The sequence below is a fragment of the Trichomycterus rosablanca genome, chromosome 4 (genome assembly GCF_030014385.1).
Source record: "Trichomycterus rosablanca isolate fTriRos1 chromosome 4, fTriRos1.hap1, whole genome shotgun sequence".
In the NCBI taxonomy this organism is placed as follows: Eukaryota; Metazoa; Chordata; class Actinopteri; order Siluriformes; family Trichomycteridae; genus Trichomycterus; species Trichomycterus rosablanca.
Window position 1 is genome coordinate 40,755,205 of NC_085991.1, and position 20,190 is coordinate 40,775,394.

Here is a 20,190-nt window from a genome sequence, read left to right on the forward strand (position 1 = left end):
CAATATTCAACAGTGTTAAAGATTTGTTTCCTCACTGTGCATGCAAATGTACTAAGAGAACATCAAATGCACCTTGAATTTCATATATTTATTTATACTTGTGTCATTAATTATAAGTAATAAAGTTACTCTGCCATCTAGATTTAAGCCACAGCTGGACCTGGGTATGATTTCCCAAACAAGGCCAGGATCCGGTCCTTTCTCTGTGGAGTTTGCATGTTCTCCCTTTGTCTGTGTGGGTTTTTCTCTAGGTGCTCTGGTGTACAAACACATGCAGTCAGGCGAATGTGTGAATCAGACCCACTGCAACCTTGACCAGGATGAAGTAAAACAGGTATAACAGATAATGAATGAATGCAGTTGCAGTATTTTTGTTAATTAAATGATAGATGTTATAAACAAAGGCATAACAATTGAAAAGTATCTCATTTTCTATTTAGGGCCACATTTAATGTTTAGTTGTTTATGTAAATTAAAAATGTTAAAAAAAAAGTGTGCCCCTGTGCACAAAACAAGCTCTGTAAAGACATGGAGCAAAGCTTTGTTTAAAGAAACTCCAGTGGCTTGCACAGAGCCCTGACCTCAGTCCCACTGAACAGCTTTGAAATAAACTGGAACATAATCTGAGGCTTTCTTGACCAACATCAGTGCCCAGCCATATAAATACTATTTTGACCAAATGGGCATGAAATCTCACAGACAGGTCTTGGGAGAAGCTTTCTCAAATAAAGATCACTCTATTTAAATACTACTTGCTTTTGAAATGGATTGTGCAACAAGCTTATGCTCAGGTGACCAAATACTTTCAGCCATGTAGTGTATGAAATACATTTTTTGCTTCAAACTTTGTGGTAATGATTCCTGTTTGAGCATGGAAGGTCCATACGCATTAAGACACCTGCTGTGGATAAACTCCAGTGTCCTGCAAAGAGCATTGACCTCAACTGGACAGAACATGTTTGGAATGAATTGGAATGTTGATTATGATCCAGACCTCCTTATCCAATGTCAATGTCTGACTTTACTAGATGCTTGTTTGACTAAATGGATGGAAGGCTGTTGTAGCTGCAAAGGAGAAAGGGCAACTCAATATTAATGGTTTTAAAATGGAACGTCCAACAACATGGTCATATGTCCACATACTTTTGGCCATAAAGTGTATATAAACAAATCTACAGAGAGTGTGTGTGTGTGTGCGTGTGTAAGCTTGTGCATGCTTTTATGTTCAATTATTTGTAGTGGTGACACTAGACTGCCCTCATGAATGCCTGTCATACCTCTGGAGGACAGAGGACAAACTGACAAAGCAAGACACCTAGTGAGCGAGAGAGAGCGAGTATAAGTGTGGCATGTTGAAAGAGTTTATCTAAAAAAAAATGCGTGCCCACGTCCTTTCTTTCTAAAAGTGTGTCCTCTCTGCAATATAATTCCATGCATGTTTAATTACTCACTACACACATACTCAAAGCCATCAACAGGTGCCTACCACTGGTGCCTCAGAGTATGTGACCATTCCCTATGTCCCATAATTCCCTGCCAGTCATTCCACACACAAATACAGGGTCCTGAAACACAGACAATGAAAGGATAGTGTAAACATGCCATTATATGGAAGTCACGGCATGTAAAACAGCACTGACACTTCTGTCTTTCATAAACCTCTAAGGAAGGAACAAGGTAAAAGGACTGACCTGTGAGTTTGTGGATGGCAGAGTAAGCGTGTGGATTACGTGCTGCATGACATGCTCTATCTGGTGAAAGTGCCAATGTGTTTAATGAGCTGGACTGAAAGTATGGCACCAAGGATCAAGGTTCTGCTTTTTGTTATTTGGTGGAGTACTATAGTCACACTGACAGGTAAGCCAAAATGGTTTGTGTGTCTCTATGTATAAAATTATTTTTAAAAAACTATTGATGCACCTAAAATTTTGGCATCTACATTTTGGTTAAACTCTGTTCGTTGTCTCATGCTGTTTTAAAGTTTTACATACAGTAGACCCTTGACTTACAAATTTAATTGGTTCCGAAGGGCTGTTCTTAAGTCAAAATGTTCGTTAGTTAAACCTATTTTTTTCCATAAGAAATAATGTAAATAGAATTAATCCTTGCCAGACCTCCCAAACCACTCCCTTACCTAACCTTTCTAATGTCTTAAATGGTCTTTTTTGTTATAAATACAAGTATATTTCCCTTAAATCTTAAGTTATATAATAGACATTACTGTAATAAACAATAATAAACAACATTACACAGTAGTACTGTACTGTACATAAAACACACACCACATTTCAGTACAGTACGTGTGCTGTACCATACACCATAATACATTTCCTTCTTTTTTAATAAAATGTATCTACCAGACACAACAATAACTCATATTTCTCTATTATTTCCTTCTTTATTTTAATAGTGTTGTATTTTGTAGGTGTAATTGCACGAAAGAAACTCACTCACTGTCCCCTCTGTCTGATACACAGTGACAGCTACTGGCAGAGTAATTATACAACACAACAAATAGTGATTTTTCATTTTCTCACCACTGCATTTTGTCACAAACACCGGAAAAACACCGTCCGCTGTCCGAATGTTCACTCACTGTATATATGTACAGAGAGAGACGATTGGAGTCAACTTGTTCGTGACGTCATGTGTTTCGCGAATTTCTGTTCGTAATTCAAAATTTGTTCGTACGTTAAGTTGAAAAAGATCGTTTGTAACCCAAAATGTTCGTATGGTAAACCGTTCGTAACTCAAGGGTCTACTGTATATTGTATAAATACAAATTCTGAGAGAGCTTGTGTGGCTGATAAATGCAGTTAGTTGGTTTTTAAACCAAGATAACTTACTGTGCAGATGTGTTTATAATTATGACTTTGTAAGACAAGCTGTGTTTCAATCAACTTATTTTGTCCACTTCCAATCATTGTTCTAAAAGGCTTTGCACTAACCCCACAAGGTGTTTCTCTGTTTTGTTAAATAACTCAAAACTATGTACGTGTTAATTAAACTAATGTGCTACAGATGTGATGAATTAATATTTGTTTGGAAACCACTGATGTATTATTTACACTTGCATCACCTCTGGAGGTCATTGGTTAGCACTTCTAAAACAGGAAAGGATTCCCCATGAAATTCCAGTGGGTAATGCCTCACACAAGGCCACAATATTTCTGACCTTGCTTTGTGCAGAGTATAAAAAGGACACAGGACACAGCTGAAGTAGTCAGGCTTCACCACTAATGCAGGGGGCACATGACTTTATTAATTGATTGTCTGCTTTATTATCGCTTTAGGGTCACAGATGGTCCAAAGCTCTGGCATTTATTCATTTATTAGGATTTTAACGTCATGTTTTACACTCTTTGGTTACGTTCATGACAGGACAGGTAGTTACACGTTACACAAGGTATATCAGTTCACAAGTTTCATGTCAAACACAGTCATGGACAGTTTTTGTATCACCAATTCTCCTCACTTGCATGCCTTTGGACTGTGGGAGGAAACCAGAGCTCCCAGAAGAAACCCACACAGACACAGGGGAAACATACAAACTTCACACAGAAAGGACCCTGACCGATTCACCTGGGGATGGAACCCAGGACCTTCTTGCTGTGAGGCGACAGTGCTACCCACAAACCACCCAGCTCTGGCATTACACAACCTTTTCTACTATTAAAACATTTACATATAAGGCATTTAGCAGACACTTGTATCCAAAGCGACTTGTGACTGAATGTGACTGAATACAATGCAAGTAATTGAAGGTAAAGGGCTGTGCTCAGTGGCCTAACAGAGGCAACTTGGCAGTGGTGGGGCTTGAACCACCCGAAATAACCAAATTTAACTGAATGTATCTGAATGTGTCATACCTGGACTCTGACAAGGAGCAGTTAGTTAAAATCAATGGATAAAAATGAATAAAAATGTAACTTTATTATGAACTACAATACAGCTGCCCAGTGCTAAAGTGGATGCCACACGGTCAACATTCTTGTCTTTGATCATTGTCTGTAAGACACTTTCTTTGTAAAATTCCACCTACATACTAATACCATGCCAGTAATTGGGTTGGCTGCTCTTAGAAAGTCTTCAGATATAAGTGAATAAGTGTGTGAGTGTGTGTTGCACTGAAATATAATGATGTCCTGTCCATGGTGTCCAGCCCTCCTAATTGCTGAGTTTGGTCGGTTTAGCCTTACATATTGCAGACAACTCTACTAAACAACTTTGGGATGGCCGCTCAGGTGAGCTGCACTGCACTCGTCAAAGTGTAGGTGATAAGATGCATATTGCATGCTGACCACATGTCGGAGGGGGCGAGGGTTAGCTTCATTCTCCTCAATCAGAGCAGGGATCGGCATTGGTGGAGAGGAAGCATGGCGCAATCGGGCAATTGGACGCGCTAAAAAGCGGAGAAAAAATGCATAAACAAAATAATTGGGATGAATTAGAGCTCATGTGCATACTTTTGGGCATATTGTAAATCTATTTGTTCTAAATTTTGATATCTGTGTGTTTAGGAGGCTCTGAGGCAGAGCGCAGACTGTTGGACAATCTGTTTAAGGATTATAATCTGAAGGTACGACCTTCTCGGGCCTGGAATGAGACAGTGATGGTCCGAGTTGGGATGACTCTAGTCCAGCTCATTAGTCTGGTAAGATTAGCTTATTCTTGTAATTTATTACCTTTTGTGACCTCAGATCCCAAATAAAAGTATGGAATTTTTTATCAGTGAACATTAGCATGCATTCTTTTGGAATTGAAATGGAATTCACTGCTACTTTCGTTTACTGCTTATAAATTTTTTTATTGTTTATATCACTGACCAAATTACTGACCTACTACCTTGCTGTATTGACCCCTACAGAGTAAAATTAACTTTAAAGTGTACCGGCATATATTTTCATAATAAAAAGTTAGATGACATGGCTCAAAGTCAGTCTAAATGGACTAGATTATGTTTTATTATTACTTTTTTTTACTATTTAAAGTTGCAATGGCAAAAAAGACAGTTGACAAAAGAAGATTTGGCACATTTTGCAGTGCCATGCAGTACCCTCTTTCTTGTTGGTCAAAGGTTCACCTTACCACAAGGCAATGACCTGAGAAATGCCTGCATGTTATGTTAGATCCACTTTGGGATATAAAAACAAGATGGTCGGCTTTAAATCATGAAATGGCCAGCACAGTTTCCAGCTGGTTTGGGAGGAGCTGGACAAAGGGGTGAAAGCAAAGCTCCCTACAATTGGAAGACCTTTGTGCAAACTTGGTAGCACTGGGAACAATTTAAACAATATTTGATTTGTTTTATACCAAGAACGACTTAAGTGTGTTCAATGTACATTAAGATGTTAATCTGCATTAATATTATCAAAAACTAGAATATGAATTTGGGGTGTTCTAAAACTTTTCACTGGTAGTGTATACACAGAAGTCCTGCAGTTTCTTTTCTTTGTCTAAAATCTGCATTTAAAGAATTATAAGCATAAATATTTGTAAGAATTCAGAATAAAAATTAATTGCTATTAAGTAAGCAAGCTATGTTTGGTCTTATCTATGTTTTTAGTTCTTTACTTATGACTCTACCTTAATTATGCTTTTAGTTTTCTAGCTGTTTTTAGTTCTTTTATTCCTAACTTGCACTGTTTTTAGGTCTTAACAGTTGTGTGAGTGCAGTACTAGCAAAGTAAGAATTTCATTGTACAGAGTAACTGCCGATTATTGGGCAATGACAATAAAACTCTCTTGAATCTCTTAAATGGTCACCAGAGCTTAAATCTAAAACAGTGAAAGTGTTTATATTTTATTTTAAGCAAAACTAGAGTTATCACTATAGAAACCTTACTTTAGAAGAAGAGGTCATGAACATGTTCAGTATTTTTTAAAGCCTGTGTTGCTTTTTTATTCCCAAATTTTCTCATCACTGGCAGTGACAGTGCTCAGATCTTTACAGAAACATCCGGTCATGGTCAACAGCTTTATTTGACAGGTTGGAGAGTTATGCTGCAGCTCATACTCAGCAGGATGTACAGTAACCATAGCATAATATTACTGGTGTGTCTCCTTCCCACAGGACGAGAAAAATGGAGAGATGACTACCAATGTGTTCATGAACATGGTGAGAAAGATGCATTTATCTTCTTTTACTGATTTACTCCATTTCTGTTCTTTCTTAATTCAATTGTCGCTATGTGAAACTAGAATTTATTACGTCTCAGTTTTCCTCTGAGCTGTTTGCTCCCTTTACTTTTTTTTATTTCAAATCCCTCATGTTCTAAAGTGTAAGAGAACTCATATGTGTACTCCCAATGCCACACTGATGTGTTACTAAGAAAAATGAAAGATCATTGGTGGCTTCTGTTTTTAAGTGGGGGCACAGTTGGTACCGGGGGTCTGGGTTTGATTATCATTTTTTGTTTATTGTTTATCATCATTCATTCATTCATCATTTATCATTCATTGTCTGTTTTACCACCGCTTCATCCTATTTAAGGTCACGGTGGGTACAATTCACTGGGCGAAAGGCAGGAAACACCCAGGACAGGTCACCAGTCCATCACAGGGCATACAGACACACACACTCATACCTAGGGGAACTTTAGTATGTCCAGTTAACCTGACTGCATGTCTTTGGACTGTGGGGGGAAACCAGAGCACCCAGAGGAAACCCACACACACGGGGAGAACATGCAAACTCCACACAGAAATGTCCCGGGCAGGGCGTTCAGGTGGCGCAGCAGTTAAACATGCTAGCACACCAGAGCTGACATTTCAAACTCGTCAGTTTGAATCTCAGCTCTGCCACCCGAGAGACTAAGGACCTACACAAACAATGAATGGTGTGTTGTTCAGGGAGAATGCCAGAGGGGATTCCTCATAACTGATTCAATTACGACCTCTGCTGGCTAATTGATGGCGCCTGCACAGAGATGAGGAATAATGTGGACAGGGTGTGTCACTCTGTACACAAAGCTGATCCACATATGAACTTGCCTCGTGCAGGTGAAAAGATGCAGTCGGCTACTGCACACGTGTCGGAGGGGGAGTGTTAGTCACAGCTCTCCTCAGTCAGAGTGGAAGTCAACATCAGTAGAGAGGAAGGATAATGCGGGGGGTTAAAAAATAAATAAATAAATAAAAAAGACCCAGACCACTTCACATGGGAACCAAACCCAGGATCTTTTTGCTGTAAGCCACTGTGCCTCCCTTAAAGTTTAGCTATTAAACAGTTATTCTTTATAGTTACATTTAATTATTTAAAATGTTTTATATATATATATATATATATACGTATATATATATATATATATATATATATATATATATATATATATATTTTATTCGGTTTAAATAGAACCTCCACACAAAAAGTTAGTCATAACACATATCACCCATATAGCTGCCTCTCACCCCCTTAAACCTGCACGCAAACTTTATTGTGCAAAAATACCTCAAAACAGTTTGCTGAATGATCTGCAATGTATGAATATTGTGTGTTACTTTATTTTAGCTTAAGCCTTCACTGCTAAGCTCAGGTGTCCACATACTTTTGACCATGTTGACTACTTTTTTGCTAGGGTTTAGGCAGTTAGCAGCAGCTGAATTTTCCTTCTCTATTATCCATATGGAAATCAGCTAAAGCAATGTTGCTGGATGTGGTTGATGGCTTTTTCCACAAAATTGAGTTAGTTTTTAATCACAGGCAGGGAGTTTAATATTGCAGATTTTCCAAAACCATAAGTCAGAGTTGGCCATAAAAAGAAAAAAGCTTAATCCCTGCTTTTTAAACTTCAAGCTGTGTGCAAAAAAGTAAGTGTTACATTGCACTATTTGTGTACAGAGCTGTAGCTTTTGTACACTGAATGTGATTGCAAATTGTGGTGACAAACTGCACAGATTTGCATTTGCAATGTGTATCTGTACATCTAGCTTTTAAGAGTTTATACTACAAAAATTATGCTATAACAATATTTTGCAGCTTTTGGATTGGAACTGGAATCTACACAGATTGTCTCCAGTAATAGAGTTTGTGACCCGTGTCAAATTTTTTTGTCTTTACCTTTTTATCCTCCCTCACTTTGTAGGCCTGGACTGACTACAGGTTATCCTGGAATCCAAAAGACTATGATGGTATTGACATTATTCGAATCCCTCCTACCAAAGTGTGGCGTCCAGATATTTACCTTATTAACAAGTGAGTTACAGGTTTCTAAATGTAAACGTAAATGAACACACTACTGTAAACAGGCATGCCACCTGTCATGGCTCCTTATTTAGGCTCAATAAATATGTGACCTTTGTTTCGATGCAGCCAAAGCTATGCAAGCTAGGAGGTACTGTGTTACATCACATAAACAGATTCGATTTAACAACAATCTGTGATTGCTTACAAAATAATGACCAAATTTTTTGTAGTTGTGCAATTATAAAATAGCTTGACGTAACATTTTAGCTGATCAATAGCCTGGTGTCTTTGTTGTATGTTAAGCTTTATAATGCACCACACATATTCAAATAGTCCTTTTCCACAATGTCCATTGTTTCCAAAAATGGTTTGAAAGGTAGACTCTTCAGACCACAGCATGTGTTGCCATTTTGTGTCAACCTATCTCAGATACACTTGAGTCCAAAGAAGCCAGAAGCATTTCTGGATGTTGTTGATAAATGGCTTGGACAGTATGAGTTCTAATTTGCATTTTTACATTGGATGCAAAAAGTATTCAGAGCTCTTGACATTCTGACACCAAGTAAAAACATGTTTATCAAAATTATTCAGATCAGTTATTCATTTCTTTGTGGAAGCCACATTGGTGGCAGTAATAGCTGCAAGTCTACTTGGATACATTTCTGTAAACCTTGTACACATTGATATTGACAGATAATCCTCATTTTAATGGCAGATCCTCTCAGGTTTTGTCAGATTTGATGATGAGCACCAGTAAATTGCCATCTTTAGCTCTCTCCACAGATGTTCAATAGATTTTAAGTCTGGTCTTTGGCTGACCATTCAAAAACATTCAGAGACTTGCCCTGAAGCCACTCCAGTGGTGATTTAAACGTATATTTTAGGTCAGTTCACATAATCATATCCCAAGTCTTTGGGGTAGTTTAGATGTTTTTTGGCAAATGCAAAATAAGACTCGCTAATGGATGTCATTTTTGCCCAGTGTTTTTCTTTTAGAACTGGTACATTGACCTTAATTGAGGCAATTCAGCCCTGCAGCTCTTTAGACGTTCATCTGTGACTTCTTGAAAAATTCATCATTGTGTTCTTGGTAAATTTCGTCACCACTGTCCCAAGTTTTCTCTGTTTGTGGATAATGGCTCTCACTGGGGTTTGCTGGAGTCCCTGAGCCTTAGCAATGTTTATCATTTGTATTTCAATCTTTAGAATGTGGCGCCATTTGCTGCTTTTTGAGATCAAATACTTTTAACGCCAAATACTTTTTCCCAACACTGTTTGAAGTCGAGAAATGCATTATTGTAAGTGATGACTACATCAGTTATTCAACTTAAGTAACAGTTTTATTATGAGTAGGGTCTCACTGTCTTTATAAGAAGCACTGAATGAATGACTGAAATACACCCTAAACAGGGCACACATTTATATGCAATTCAGCTATTTTCATATTTTAGGAAACTGTAGAACCTGGAGAGTACACATTATACACAGTGGTTATACACAGAGACTTGTGAAAAGGTCTGAACCTAGTCATAATTAATATGTCTGATTGGCAAGTACTAAGCTGATCAGGGCTTTATAATAATACAAATCCAGGCATACATACTAAACAGTATGTCAAAATAGTAACAAGTATTGATTCTGTTAAAAGTGACTTACCATTTTGTATTGTAGTATGCAGCCATTAATACCTAATTACACACATTGGTTCAGCTGCACACATTTAAACACTGAAGGGATCGGTCCCTATATGAGGTCATTAAAGTAGTAAGTGTTACGAATGTGTTGTTTATGTCTGTGTTGCAGTAATGATGGACAGTTTGATGTTGCACTATACGTGAATGTGCTGGTTACTAGTGATGGCACAGTTTCCTGGCTGCCTCCAGCTATATACCGCAGCTCCTGCTCCATCGAGGTACAGCTAAATATGTTAGAACAAATGGTAAATTTTGCTTTTTGATACTAAAAATCAGGTCATAAAATCAAGTAATAATATTTAGCTTTCATTCTGCAGGTGGCATACTTTCCATTCGACTGGCAGAACTGCACAATGGTGTTTCGATCGTATACGTATGACGCGTCAGAGGTGAATCTACAGTACGGCCTGGATGAGAATGGAAATGAGCTGCATGAAATAGTCATAGATGAAAATGCTTTTACTGGTCAGTTTACATAATGCTTACAGTAACAACAGTCCCTGTCACCCCCTGTGCTTTGGTAGCCTTGGTTGTCCCTTTTATCAAATACTTTTCATATCTGTCCACATTGTAGTCCTGTCTGTGTCCATACCCTGCATGCTTTCTGTCCAGTTTTCATCTACTCAGTAGTTTATTATTCACACCTGTTGCTTGTAGACTCTGTTTAGACAGTCTGGTTAAACTCAGTGTATCACTTCTTGTTTGAAATGTGATGATCTAGTCTTTTTTCAGTGTTGTTTCATTTGGGTTTTGGCCTGTAATTTTTTGTTTCTTATTTATTTATTTTTACACATTTCATCTATTGCTTAATAATACAGCAAGATGCAGGTCTGATGACTTTTTTAATACTATCAATTCATTTTAAAACCTTTATAGTCTCTGCTACCGGCATAGACAATGATTGTCTAGTCCAGTGGTCCCCAACCACCGGGCCACAGACCGGTACCGGTCCATGGGTCATTTATTACTGGGCCACACAAAAAGAATGAATAATCAGAGATCGCTAGAAAAGCAATTTTCACTGCTTCTATTTTGGGTGTTATTGTCTTATTGTCACCCCTAGGTGGAAGCAGCATCTCGTTGCAGTGAAAAAAGCTCATTTTACATCGTTTGTAAGCAATATTATTAAATCCTCCCTTCCCCGCCGGTCCGTGAAATTATATTTTTTATGAAACGAGTCCGTGATGCAAAAAAGGTTGGGAAACACTGATCTAATCCATTGGGTTGGTTGCCAGAGGGGATTCCTCATAACTGACACAATTACGACCTCTGCTGGCAAATCGATGGTGGCTGCACAGAGAGAGGGGATAACAGAGATCCATTTGAACTCTTCATGTGCAGGTGAAAAGATGTCGTCGACTACTGCACACGTGTCGTAGGGGGAGTGTGTTAGTCATGGCTCTCCTCAGTCAGAGTGGAGGTCAGGAACAGTACAGAGGAAGTGAAATGCAAACGGCTTCTATAATTTGACCTATGCGTATGCATAAGCATATGATTTTTTTATATCATTGATTTTAAACACCTCAATTTAAAAGGTAGTTAGCTGGAAGTCGTATCCACATACACTTGACCATATGGTGAAGATACATGTTAGATACAATATATGTTTTACATTGAGCACTAAGTAAAGTATTAACGTAGTCCACTCTCTCATCAGAGAATGGAGAGTGGCAGATCTGGCACAAACCTACCAGGAAAAACACTCAGGAGGATCTTTATGAGGACATCACCTTCTATCTGATAATCGAGAGGAAACCACTGTTCTACATCATCAACATAATTGTGCCCTGCATCCTGACTAGTGTGCTGGCTATATTTGTCTTCTATCTGCCACCTGGGGCAGGTGAGGTAGCATTGTATGATTAAAAATTAGGCCTTAGTCAGTGGTCTTTGATTTTAAACTAACAGATCTTTTTAGGCAGGAAATTAGCCATTGTTTTGCTTGTAATTATTTTAGTTCTTTTAGCACTTACAAAAGCATTTAGCTGTCACTGTGCTTGTAGAAGCTTGAAAAATCAATACATACAATTAAGATCCAGTCTTTACAGCATTTCAAGGTCTTACATTTGTGCTTTATGTAATTGTATTATTGATTTCTCATTGCACCCTTCAGGAGAGAAGATGACACTTTCTATCTCTGTCCTCATTGCCCTCACTGTCTTCATGCTCCTGCTGGCTGATCGAGTCCCTGAGACATCTCTGGGAATCCCTATTATCGTGAACTATGTGATGTTCACCATGATCCTGGTGACTTTCTCAGTCATCCTGAGTGTGGTGGTGTTGAATCTTCACCACAGGACCCCCAACACACATTACATGCCTGGCTGGGTGCGCAAGGTTAGTTATTTTCTGTTACTCTATTATAATTACTGACATTTGGTCCTCTGTTGTTATTCTGTGTTAATATGCAAAATTAAAAATTATGCAGTCAATAGATGCCTCGTGCATGCTATTTCTTTCAGGTATTTTGCCTTTTAACAACATGCATTTAAATTGCCTCCAGTTACGTATAAGGGAATTTAGGATAAAGCTATCAAAATAAGCAAAACCTATAAGAATACATTGCTTTATAACATTTTACAAGCACCCAGTTAGACATTAGTACACCCAAAGAGTACTATTCAAAGATTTAATGTTTAATAATGTAAATTAAGTCACTCGAGCAACACAGCATGCTCTAGCCTGTCACCATTGAGATCCAAGTTTGATGTTTGCTGTGCTATCGACAACAATATCGATATTCTTTGTTTTGTCAAGCCTTTTATGCAAAAGGCAGTTGGCATTTTGTTCCTCTTCCCAAATTGATGGGTAAATATAGGTTTACTTGCTACTGCTCTGAATTTCAATGTAATATTTTAATATCTGTCTTATCAGGCGGCACAGTGGCTTGGTGGGTAGCACTGTTGCCTCACAGCAAGAAGGTCCTGGGTTCGATCCCCAGGTGGGGCGGTCCGGGTCCTTTCAGTGTGGAGTTTGCATGTTCTCCCCGTGTCTATAAAAAGACATGTCCAAAGATATGCAAGTGAGGTTAATTGGAGACACTAAATTGTTTATGACTGTGTTTGACATTAAACTTGTGAACTAATGAATCTTGTGTAACCAGTAACTACCGTTTCTGCCATGAATCTAACCAAAGTGTGTACAAACATGACGTTAAAATCTTAATAAAATAATAATAAATAAAAATGATCTGTCTTATTAGTTAAAGTGGTAACCCTACTTATATTATTAAATGGTATGTAAACAAAAATCAACATTTTAACACCAAATTTTTTTTAAGGTGTTTATCGACTTCTTACCTCCCTACCTGGGTATGCTAAGACCCCACCGAGAGGAGCATGTAGAAGTAGAGCCTAAAGAGGACACGCCCCCTATCCGTGTTGACCACTGCCTTAGGCCTGGAGGAGACTATTTTATCCGAAAGATTAATCCTGAGCTGGTTATGCCATGGAGAGGAAGGTAATAAGATATTTAAATATGTTACAGTGTATTTTCTCCTTACATCAGTGCGGGTTTTCTTTAGGTGCTTTCAGAAACGTGCTAAAGGTGGATTGAAAAATCTACTTCGCACCTAGATGTGGCAAGTGTAAACCATCCTATTTTGGATTGGTGTCCTGTCCAGGGTGTAATCAGAGCCTTTTGCACAGTGTTTTTAGGTCATGTAAGACCCATCGCATCCTCGATCAGGTTAAAGAAATGTTACTGAAGGATATGATAAACAATTATATTAATGTTAATGATATAATGTCCTTGCACTGACCCTACTATCAATTAAACATAAAATGATTAATGCCACTCATCAATTTAATGATCATTAGTGCGTGATTTTTGCTTGATTAATAAAATTGCCTTATAAAAATACTTATACGTAATACGTAGCCAATGTAGTTGAGTTTTGAAATGAATGAGAATCATTGTTTTGGCCTTGCATGCTGCAGGGATGTTGTTTTGCTAAACATCCCCTTTATTCTCATTTTCTATGTGTCATGTAGTTTCTGTGCATGTCACAGGAAGTTACATTTATTAGAATTTAATTGAATTGAAGTCCCTGTCAAAACGTTTTAGCTGTAAAAGGATGAAGTAGATATTGAAGCACACTTTATAACTCCCTATAGCATTATGCAACAATAACACAAGTCTTTTTTTACTCTATGCACTTCTTTTTTCTAATGTTATAGTCTGACAGTTAAGCTTATCTGTACTGAGATTCATAAACGTGGCTCCTGAGTATTGTAGTCATATGGCTCCAGCAATTTATCCTCTACTTTCAAAGGCATTTGATTTCAGCCCAGTTAAGCCCAGTTGGCCACCACTGTCGCCAGTATATAAGCTCCTGTTTAGTTCAGTCATCAGAAGTAATCCACTCGGTGGGGCAAACCATGAAAGGGATGATGAGGGTCAGGTTAATACATGGAAAAATAAGTGAACTTTTAGTAAATGTTTGCTCAAAGTTTTATTTGATTGCAATAGACTTACAGGATGACCTGATAAAGGCTGGGACATTTCATCTTTATCGGTGATTAAGTGTAGATTGATGGGTCAAATGGCAATTACATCCATTTAAAATCAAATCCACAACATGGTAAAATATGCAAAAAGTTATCAGTAAAATGGTCCAGTTATTTTTCCAGCATAGAAAGTAGACAAAACACAAATATATTTAATAAAGAAATATAAAAAAATTATAATACTAAAGAAGGTTTACTGGTTAGTGTATTCATTTAACCAAATGTGTTCAAACTAAAATGATATCCTGACATGTTTAATCTGTAGCTTCATGCCAGTCTTATGATGCCTCACATAGTGTTTAAATAGCAGGGACAATCTCATTTAGTCAGTAAAATGTGTGAAGCCCTTATGGCAAGTGTTAAAGTGTCTACATTATTACAAAAAATAGAATTGGCCAGGACTTACTACTACAGTAATGTATACGCAAATAAATGATACAGCATGCAATTTGTAATGTTTATTTGTAATGTAATTTGTATAGAATGCATTTTACACCTTTAACTTTATTGCAATAGTTTGAGGAAGGCCAGCATGACTGTGCACGTGTCTTTGGAGGTCCATAAAAACATGGTTTGGTTGGGATGAATTGGAATGCTATTGTAAGCCAGGCCTTCTCATCCATTATATTCTGCAGTTTACAACAACTTACTTACTTTATAAATCAAATGATTTTATTTAAAGCATTAAAATGTAATCATTCATAAACTGTTCTAAACCACAAAAATGTCTGTTCCAATTTCTAATACAAAAGCTTATGTAAACATTCTATGAAAGTCAGTTCACCCTGAAACACCCTTGTTGTTTTGCTCTGAATGTTACTGACTTGTTGTTTTAATACTGGTATACTGAGAATGTTAGGAGAGATATGAGGGTCATCTGAATACACAAAAGACAAGGATAAATACCACTGCAGTCATATGTACAGTGACCACTAAGTCCACGTCCACAGGGTCTGTAAGTCCACGTCAACTCATTCGTCTTTGACGAGAAATGAGACAAGGTGACATACCAATACAGTCACACCGTTCGTCTTTCTACATGTGGATTTCTGTGTCATGGGACTGTATTTATCTTATCTTAAAGTGATTTATTTTATGCTCTTATGAAGATATTGTGGTCTTGTTAATGTATAGCTCTAAAATGACAAAATGCATCAACACTGATACATAAACTGTGTTTGCATATATGTGTGTGTGTGTGTGTGTGTGTGTGTGTGTGTGTGTGTGTGTGTGTGTGTGTTTTACAGCCGCTCTGATAACACAGTGCAGCTACAGAAGCTTTATGACGGTGAAAGTTACTGCCTTATCCTACCTGCAGATCTCAAGTCCGCCATAGCCGCCATTACCTTTATGGCCGAACAGTTCAAAAAACAAGATACAGATGATGCTGTGAGTATGCACACACATACACATTAACACAATTGTATTCATGTGTCATAACTAGCAACTCTTTTTTTTAGAAATGTATTAATGCAATAATGTCATTTTTAGGAGGCTGCAACAATGATTTTCAAAAATTGATAATAAATATTGTTGGCAAAGTTCCAACAAGATAATAGTTGACTTATGACTTATTTTAAAGTAAAATTGATCAACTTAAAAGTGCAGTTTTTATGGTTTCGTCACAATAGCACCTTCAATTCCTTTACTAAAGTTGCTGTTTACTTAAACAACATGCCAGAAAACTTGGCATGCACAGCTGTTCTCACCATGATGTAACACCATGTATCTACCCCAAATCAGAAAAAGTTGGGACAGTATGGAGAAGACTCATAAAAAATCAGTGTTACTTACATTTACTTTGACTTATATTTTATTTAAGACAGTATGAACCCTAGATTTTTAACATTTTGTTTTTTCTATTTGTTACCATACATACATATACTGTATCTGAAAAAAGGACCCCAAGCAATGAAGTATTTCAGGTGTTATTTTCCACCATTCTTCCTGCAAAAACATCTTAAGGTGTCACATCTTTTGGTTAAAAATTCTCCACATATTTTCTATTGCGGTACACAGGCAGGCCAGTCCAGTACCCGTACCCTCTTCTTCCACAGTCATTTCTTAGTAATGTGTGCAGCATGTGATTTTGCATTGTCAATAAAAAACGCATAAAGGTAAATGTTGCTCTAAATCTTGTACTTTTCTACCTTACAGTTGTTTTTTCCTAATTGGAGTTTACCTCTGTACCTTGCATAGAGTGCAATTATTATTGCTTATAATTATTATTGGGTCAGCGTTGATCAAACACATTAAGATTATGTGTTTATTAGCTTGTGTGCTTAATTCAAATACACCATATTTTGTGTGTTAGTGTGTTCTGTACTAAAATTAGTTCATGATTTTTAAAATATTTTAAAAATGCTGCACATCAGTGTGATAGGGCAGCCATGGACCTACAGTATTGCTACATACAGTATTTATACCTACAATATTTATATTACTTACTTTGCCAATCTGGATCCAATAGAACATGAAAATGGAGTAAAAAATTAACGTGGCCCCTATTATTATTGTTATTATGTGAGCTTGTGTGATGTAATGGTGAGATCCACACTGCTGATAAGAGCAGCATCTGAGTTCTGAGGGTTTGAATGCCAGGCTGGGCTCACAAATATAGAAAGCACATGGCGTTAGTAATGCATTACTAATGCACCCTTAGTGCCCGTCCCAAGCCTGGATAAATGGGAGGGTTATCCACACTATCTACAGCCTGAATTACTAAAACACCTGTAGCATTATTAGCCACATGAACAACCCTTGCTTCAAACATTGTTTGAAATATAACAATCGTATGATGCCTCATCCTAGTTTAGTTCAAATATTAATGGTTAAGTTCATGTGACTATGTGTTGGTTATTATTTTGGAATCTATTTTTGAAAATAATCTTTATTTGTGTGTCCTTGCAGATGACTGATGACTGGCAGTACATTGCAATTGTGTTGGACCGCCTTTTCCTCTGGCTCTTCGTCATCATCACCACACTGGGTACCCTTGCCATGTTTCTGGATGCCAGCTTTAACCACACACCTCAGAACCCTTTTCCCTGAGAAAGTGCTCTATACCATCAGCTATCATTTACCACCTATCTTCACATTCTATGCATTACATTCTCTCTAAGAATGTAAAAATCTCACATGGAGACCCTAACCTGTGCATCTATACCAGCAGTGTGTATCAAGAACATCAGTATACATGTTTGTCAAGAGCAAATCAGAATATCCAGCCGTGACCTGGAAGGTAAATCCTCCTGCTGGACAAAGACATGAAGACTGAGGCTGAAGTAAATAACTGTAAAATAAAACGTTTTTTGTATTTCATTTTAAAATAAAAGTTCACATATGGTAACTTTCTCTTAGCATCACTAAATGTATGTAAACTTTGTGAACCCTGAATTATGTAAAGTTGTTGATTACAATCACTAGTAAAGAAAGATTATTTCAAGTCTCCTGTGTTCAGTGTTTTCATTAAACACCCTATAAGGTTTACTCTACCCTGGAATCTGTTCCTTCTAAGCTATTACAAACATGTCTTTTTAATTTGTGCAATTTCTGTAATTTATCAGAATTAGATTCAGAATCACCAATTATGTTACACATACAAAAATTCATCTTGGTGAGAGCACACATGTATGACATGTAACATAATGAACATACCAGACAGCACACCAACTGTTTACATGTATTTAACTAAGGAACAAAATACAATAAAAAAAAATAATAACCAGAATAAGAATATAGAATAAAGAATAAAAAAGAGCCATGGATTTGAGATAGAAGATGTGTGATTATGTACATATGTATATAATGTTATATGTATGCCTTTCTGAGTAGAAATATAGTATAAAAACGGAATATTACAGAGTGCTTGAATGTAGCAGACATTTTGTGCAAATAAGCATTACATTACAGAAGAGTTACTGTAAAACAGTTTGATGTTTAGTTTAAGTTTACTGTGTTTAAGTGTCCACTGTGTTTAAGTGTAGTTATATGTGGCTATAATCACCAACTCAACACTTCTTGGTCCCAAGAAAGTCAAGTTTTACAGTTTTATACACTGAGCTCAGGTCCCAAGCCCGGACAAATAGGGAGGTGCAACCTCCGAGCCACTAGTCTCGCTCGACTTGATCCTCCACCCAGGACTAGAGGAAGACAAGCATCAAGGCTCTTCTCTGTTCTGGCACCCAAGTGGTGGAACGAACTTCCTCTGTCTGTCTGAAAATCTGAGTCAACTCACCTTTTTACTAAACACTTAAGCTGACTTGTACTTACAGGGGTTGGACAAAATAACTGAAACACCTGGTTTTAGACCACAATAATTTATTAGTATGGTGTAGGGCCTCCTTTTGCGGCCAATACAGCGTCAATTCGTCTTGGAAATGACATATACAAGTCCTGCACAGTGGTCAGAGGGATTTTAAGCCATTCTTCTTGCAGGATAGTGGCCAGGTCACTACGTGATGCTGGTGGAGGAAAACGTTTCCTGACTCGCTTCTCCAAAACACCCCAAAGTGGCTCAATAATATTTAGATCTGGTGACTGTGCAGGCCATGGGAGATGTTCAACTTCACTTTCATGTTCATCAAACCAATCTTTCACCAGTCTTGCTGTGTGTATTGGTGCATTGTCATCCTGATACACGGCACCGCCATTGGATGCACATGGTCCTCCAGAATGGTTTGGTAGTCCTTGGCAGTGACGCGCCCATCTAGCACAAGTATTGGGCCAAGGGAATGCCATGATATGGCAGCCCAAACCATCACTGATCCACCCCCATGCTTCACTCTGGGCATGCAACAGTCTGGGTGGTACGCTTCTTTAGGGCTTCTCCACACCGTAACTCTCCCGGATGTGGGGAAAACAGTAAAGGTGGACTCATCAGAGAACAATACATGTTTCACATTGTCCACAGCCCAAGATTTGCGCTCCTTGCACCATTGAAACCGACGTTTGGCATTGGCACGAGTGACCAAAGGTTTGGCTATAGCAGCCCGGCCGTGTATATTGACCCTGTGGAGCTCCCGACGGACAGTTCTGGTGGAAACAGGAGAGTTGAGGTGCACATTTAATTCTGCCGTGATTTGGGCAGCCGTGGTTTTATGTTTTTTGGATACAATCCGGGTTAGCACCCGAACATCCCTTTCAGACAGCTTCCTCTTGCGTCCACAGTTAATCCTGTTGGATGTGGTTTGTCCTTCTTGGTGGTATGCTGAAATTACCCTGGATACCGTGGCTCTTGATACATCACAAAGACTTGCTGTCTTGGTCACAGATGCGCCAGCAAGACGTGCACCAACAATTTGTCCTCTTTTGAACTCTGGTATGTCACCCATAATGTTGTGTGCATTGCAATATTTTGAGCAAAACTGTGCTCTTACCCTGCTAATTGAACCTTCACACTCTGCTCTTACTGGTGCAATGTGCAATTAATGAAGATTGGCCACCAGACTGGTCCAATTTAGCCATGAAACCTCCCACACTAAAATGACAGGTGTTTCAGTTATTTTGTCCAACCCCTGTACTTACTAACACTTTTTTTCATTTAAATAAAATAAAAAATAAAAAAAATAAAACTTGGTTCTATCAGGGTTTCAGCAGATTTGTGTTCTTGGACTGTTGACTACTTAAACTAGAGTAATGAAATGTTTACTATGGAAGCACTTCTGTAAGTCGCTCTGGAGAGTGTCTGCTAAATGCCGAAAATCTAACTGTAAATGTAAGTGAAATTAGTAAAATACAGCATTCTGGCCTCACAGCAAGAAGGTCCTAGGTTTGATTCCCAGGTGGAGCAGTTCGGCTTCTT

At 37.9% G+C, this 20,190-nt stretch overlaps 1 protein-coding gene across 1 annotated transcript; it reads left to right on the forward strand.

Annotated features, from left to right (window-relative positions):
- The first annotated feature begins 1,745 nt into the window (after nt 1–1,745).
- chrnb1l (cholinergic receptor, nicotinic, beta 1 (muscle) like) lies at nt 1,746–17,438 on the forward strand. The gene is made up of 11 exons (XM_062993315.1): nt 1,746–1,857; nt 4,521–4,654; nt 6,074–6,118; nt 8,085–8,194; nt 9,989–10,097; nt 10,197–10,344; nt 11,537–11,722; nt 11,993–12,216; nt 13,160–13,338; nt 15,635–15,776; nt 17,298–17,438. The coding sequence occupies exons 1-11, from the start codon at nt 1,767–1,769 to the stop codon at nt 17,436–17,438; spliced, it is 1,509 nt and encodes a 502-aa protein (XP_062849385.1). The 5' UTR covers nt 1,746–1,766.
- Nucleotides 17,439–20,190: the final 2,752 nt, after the last annotated feature.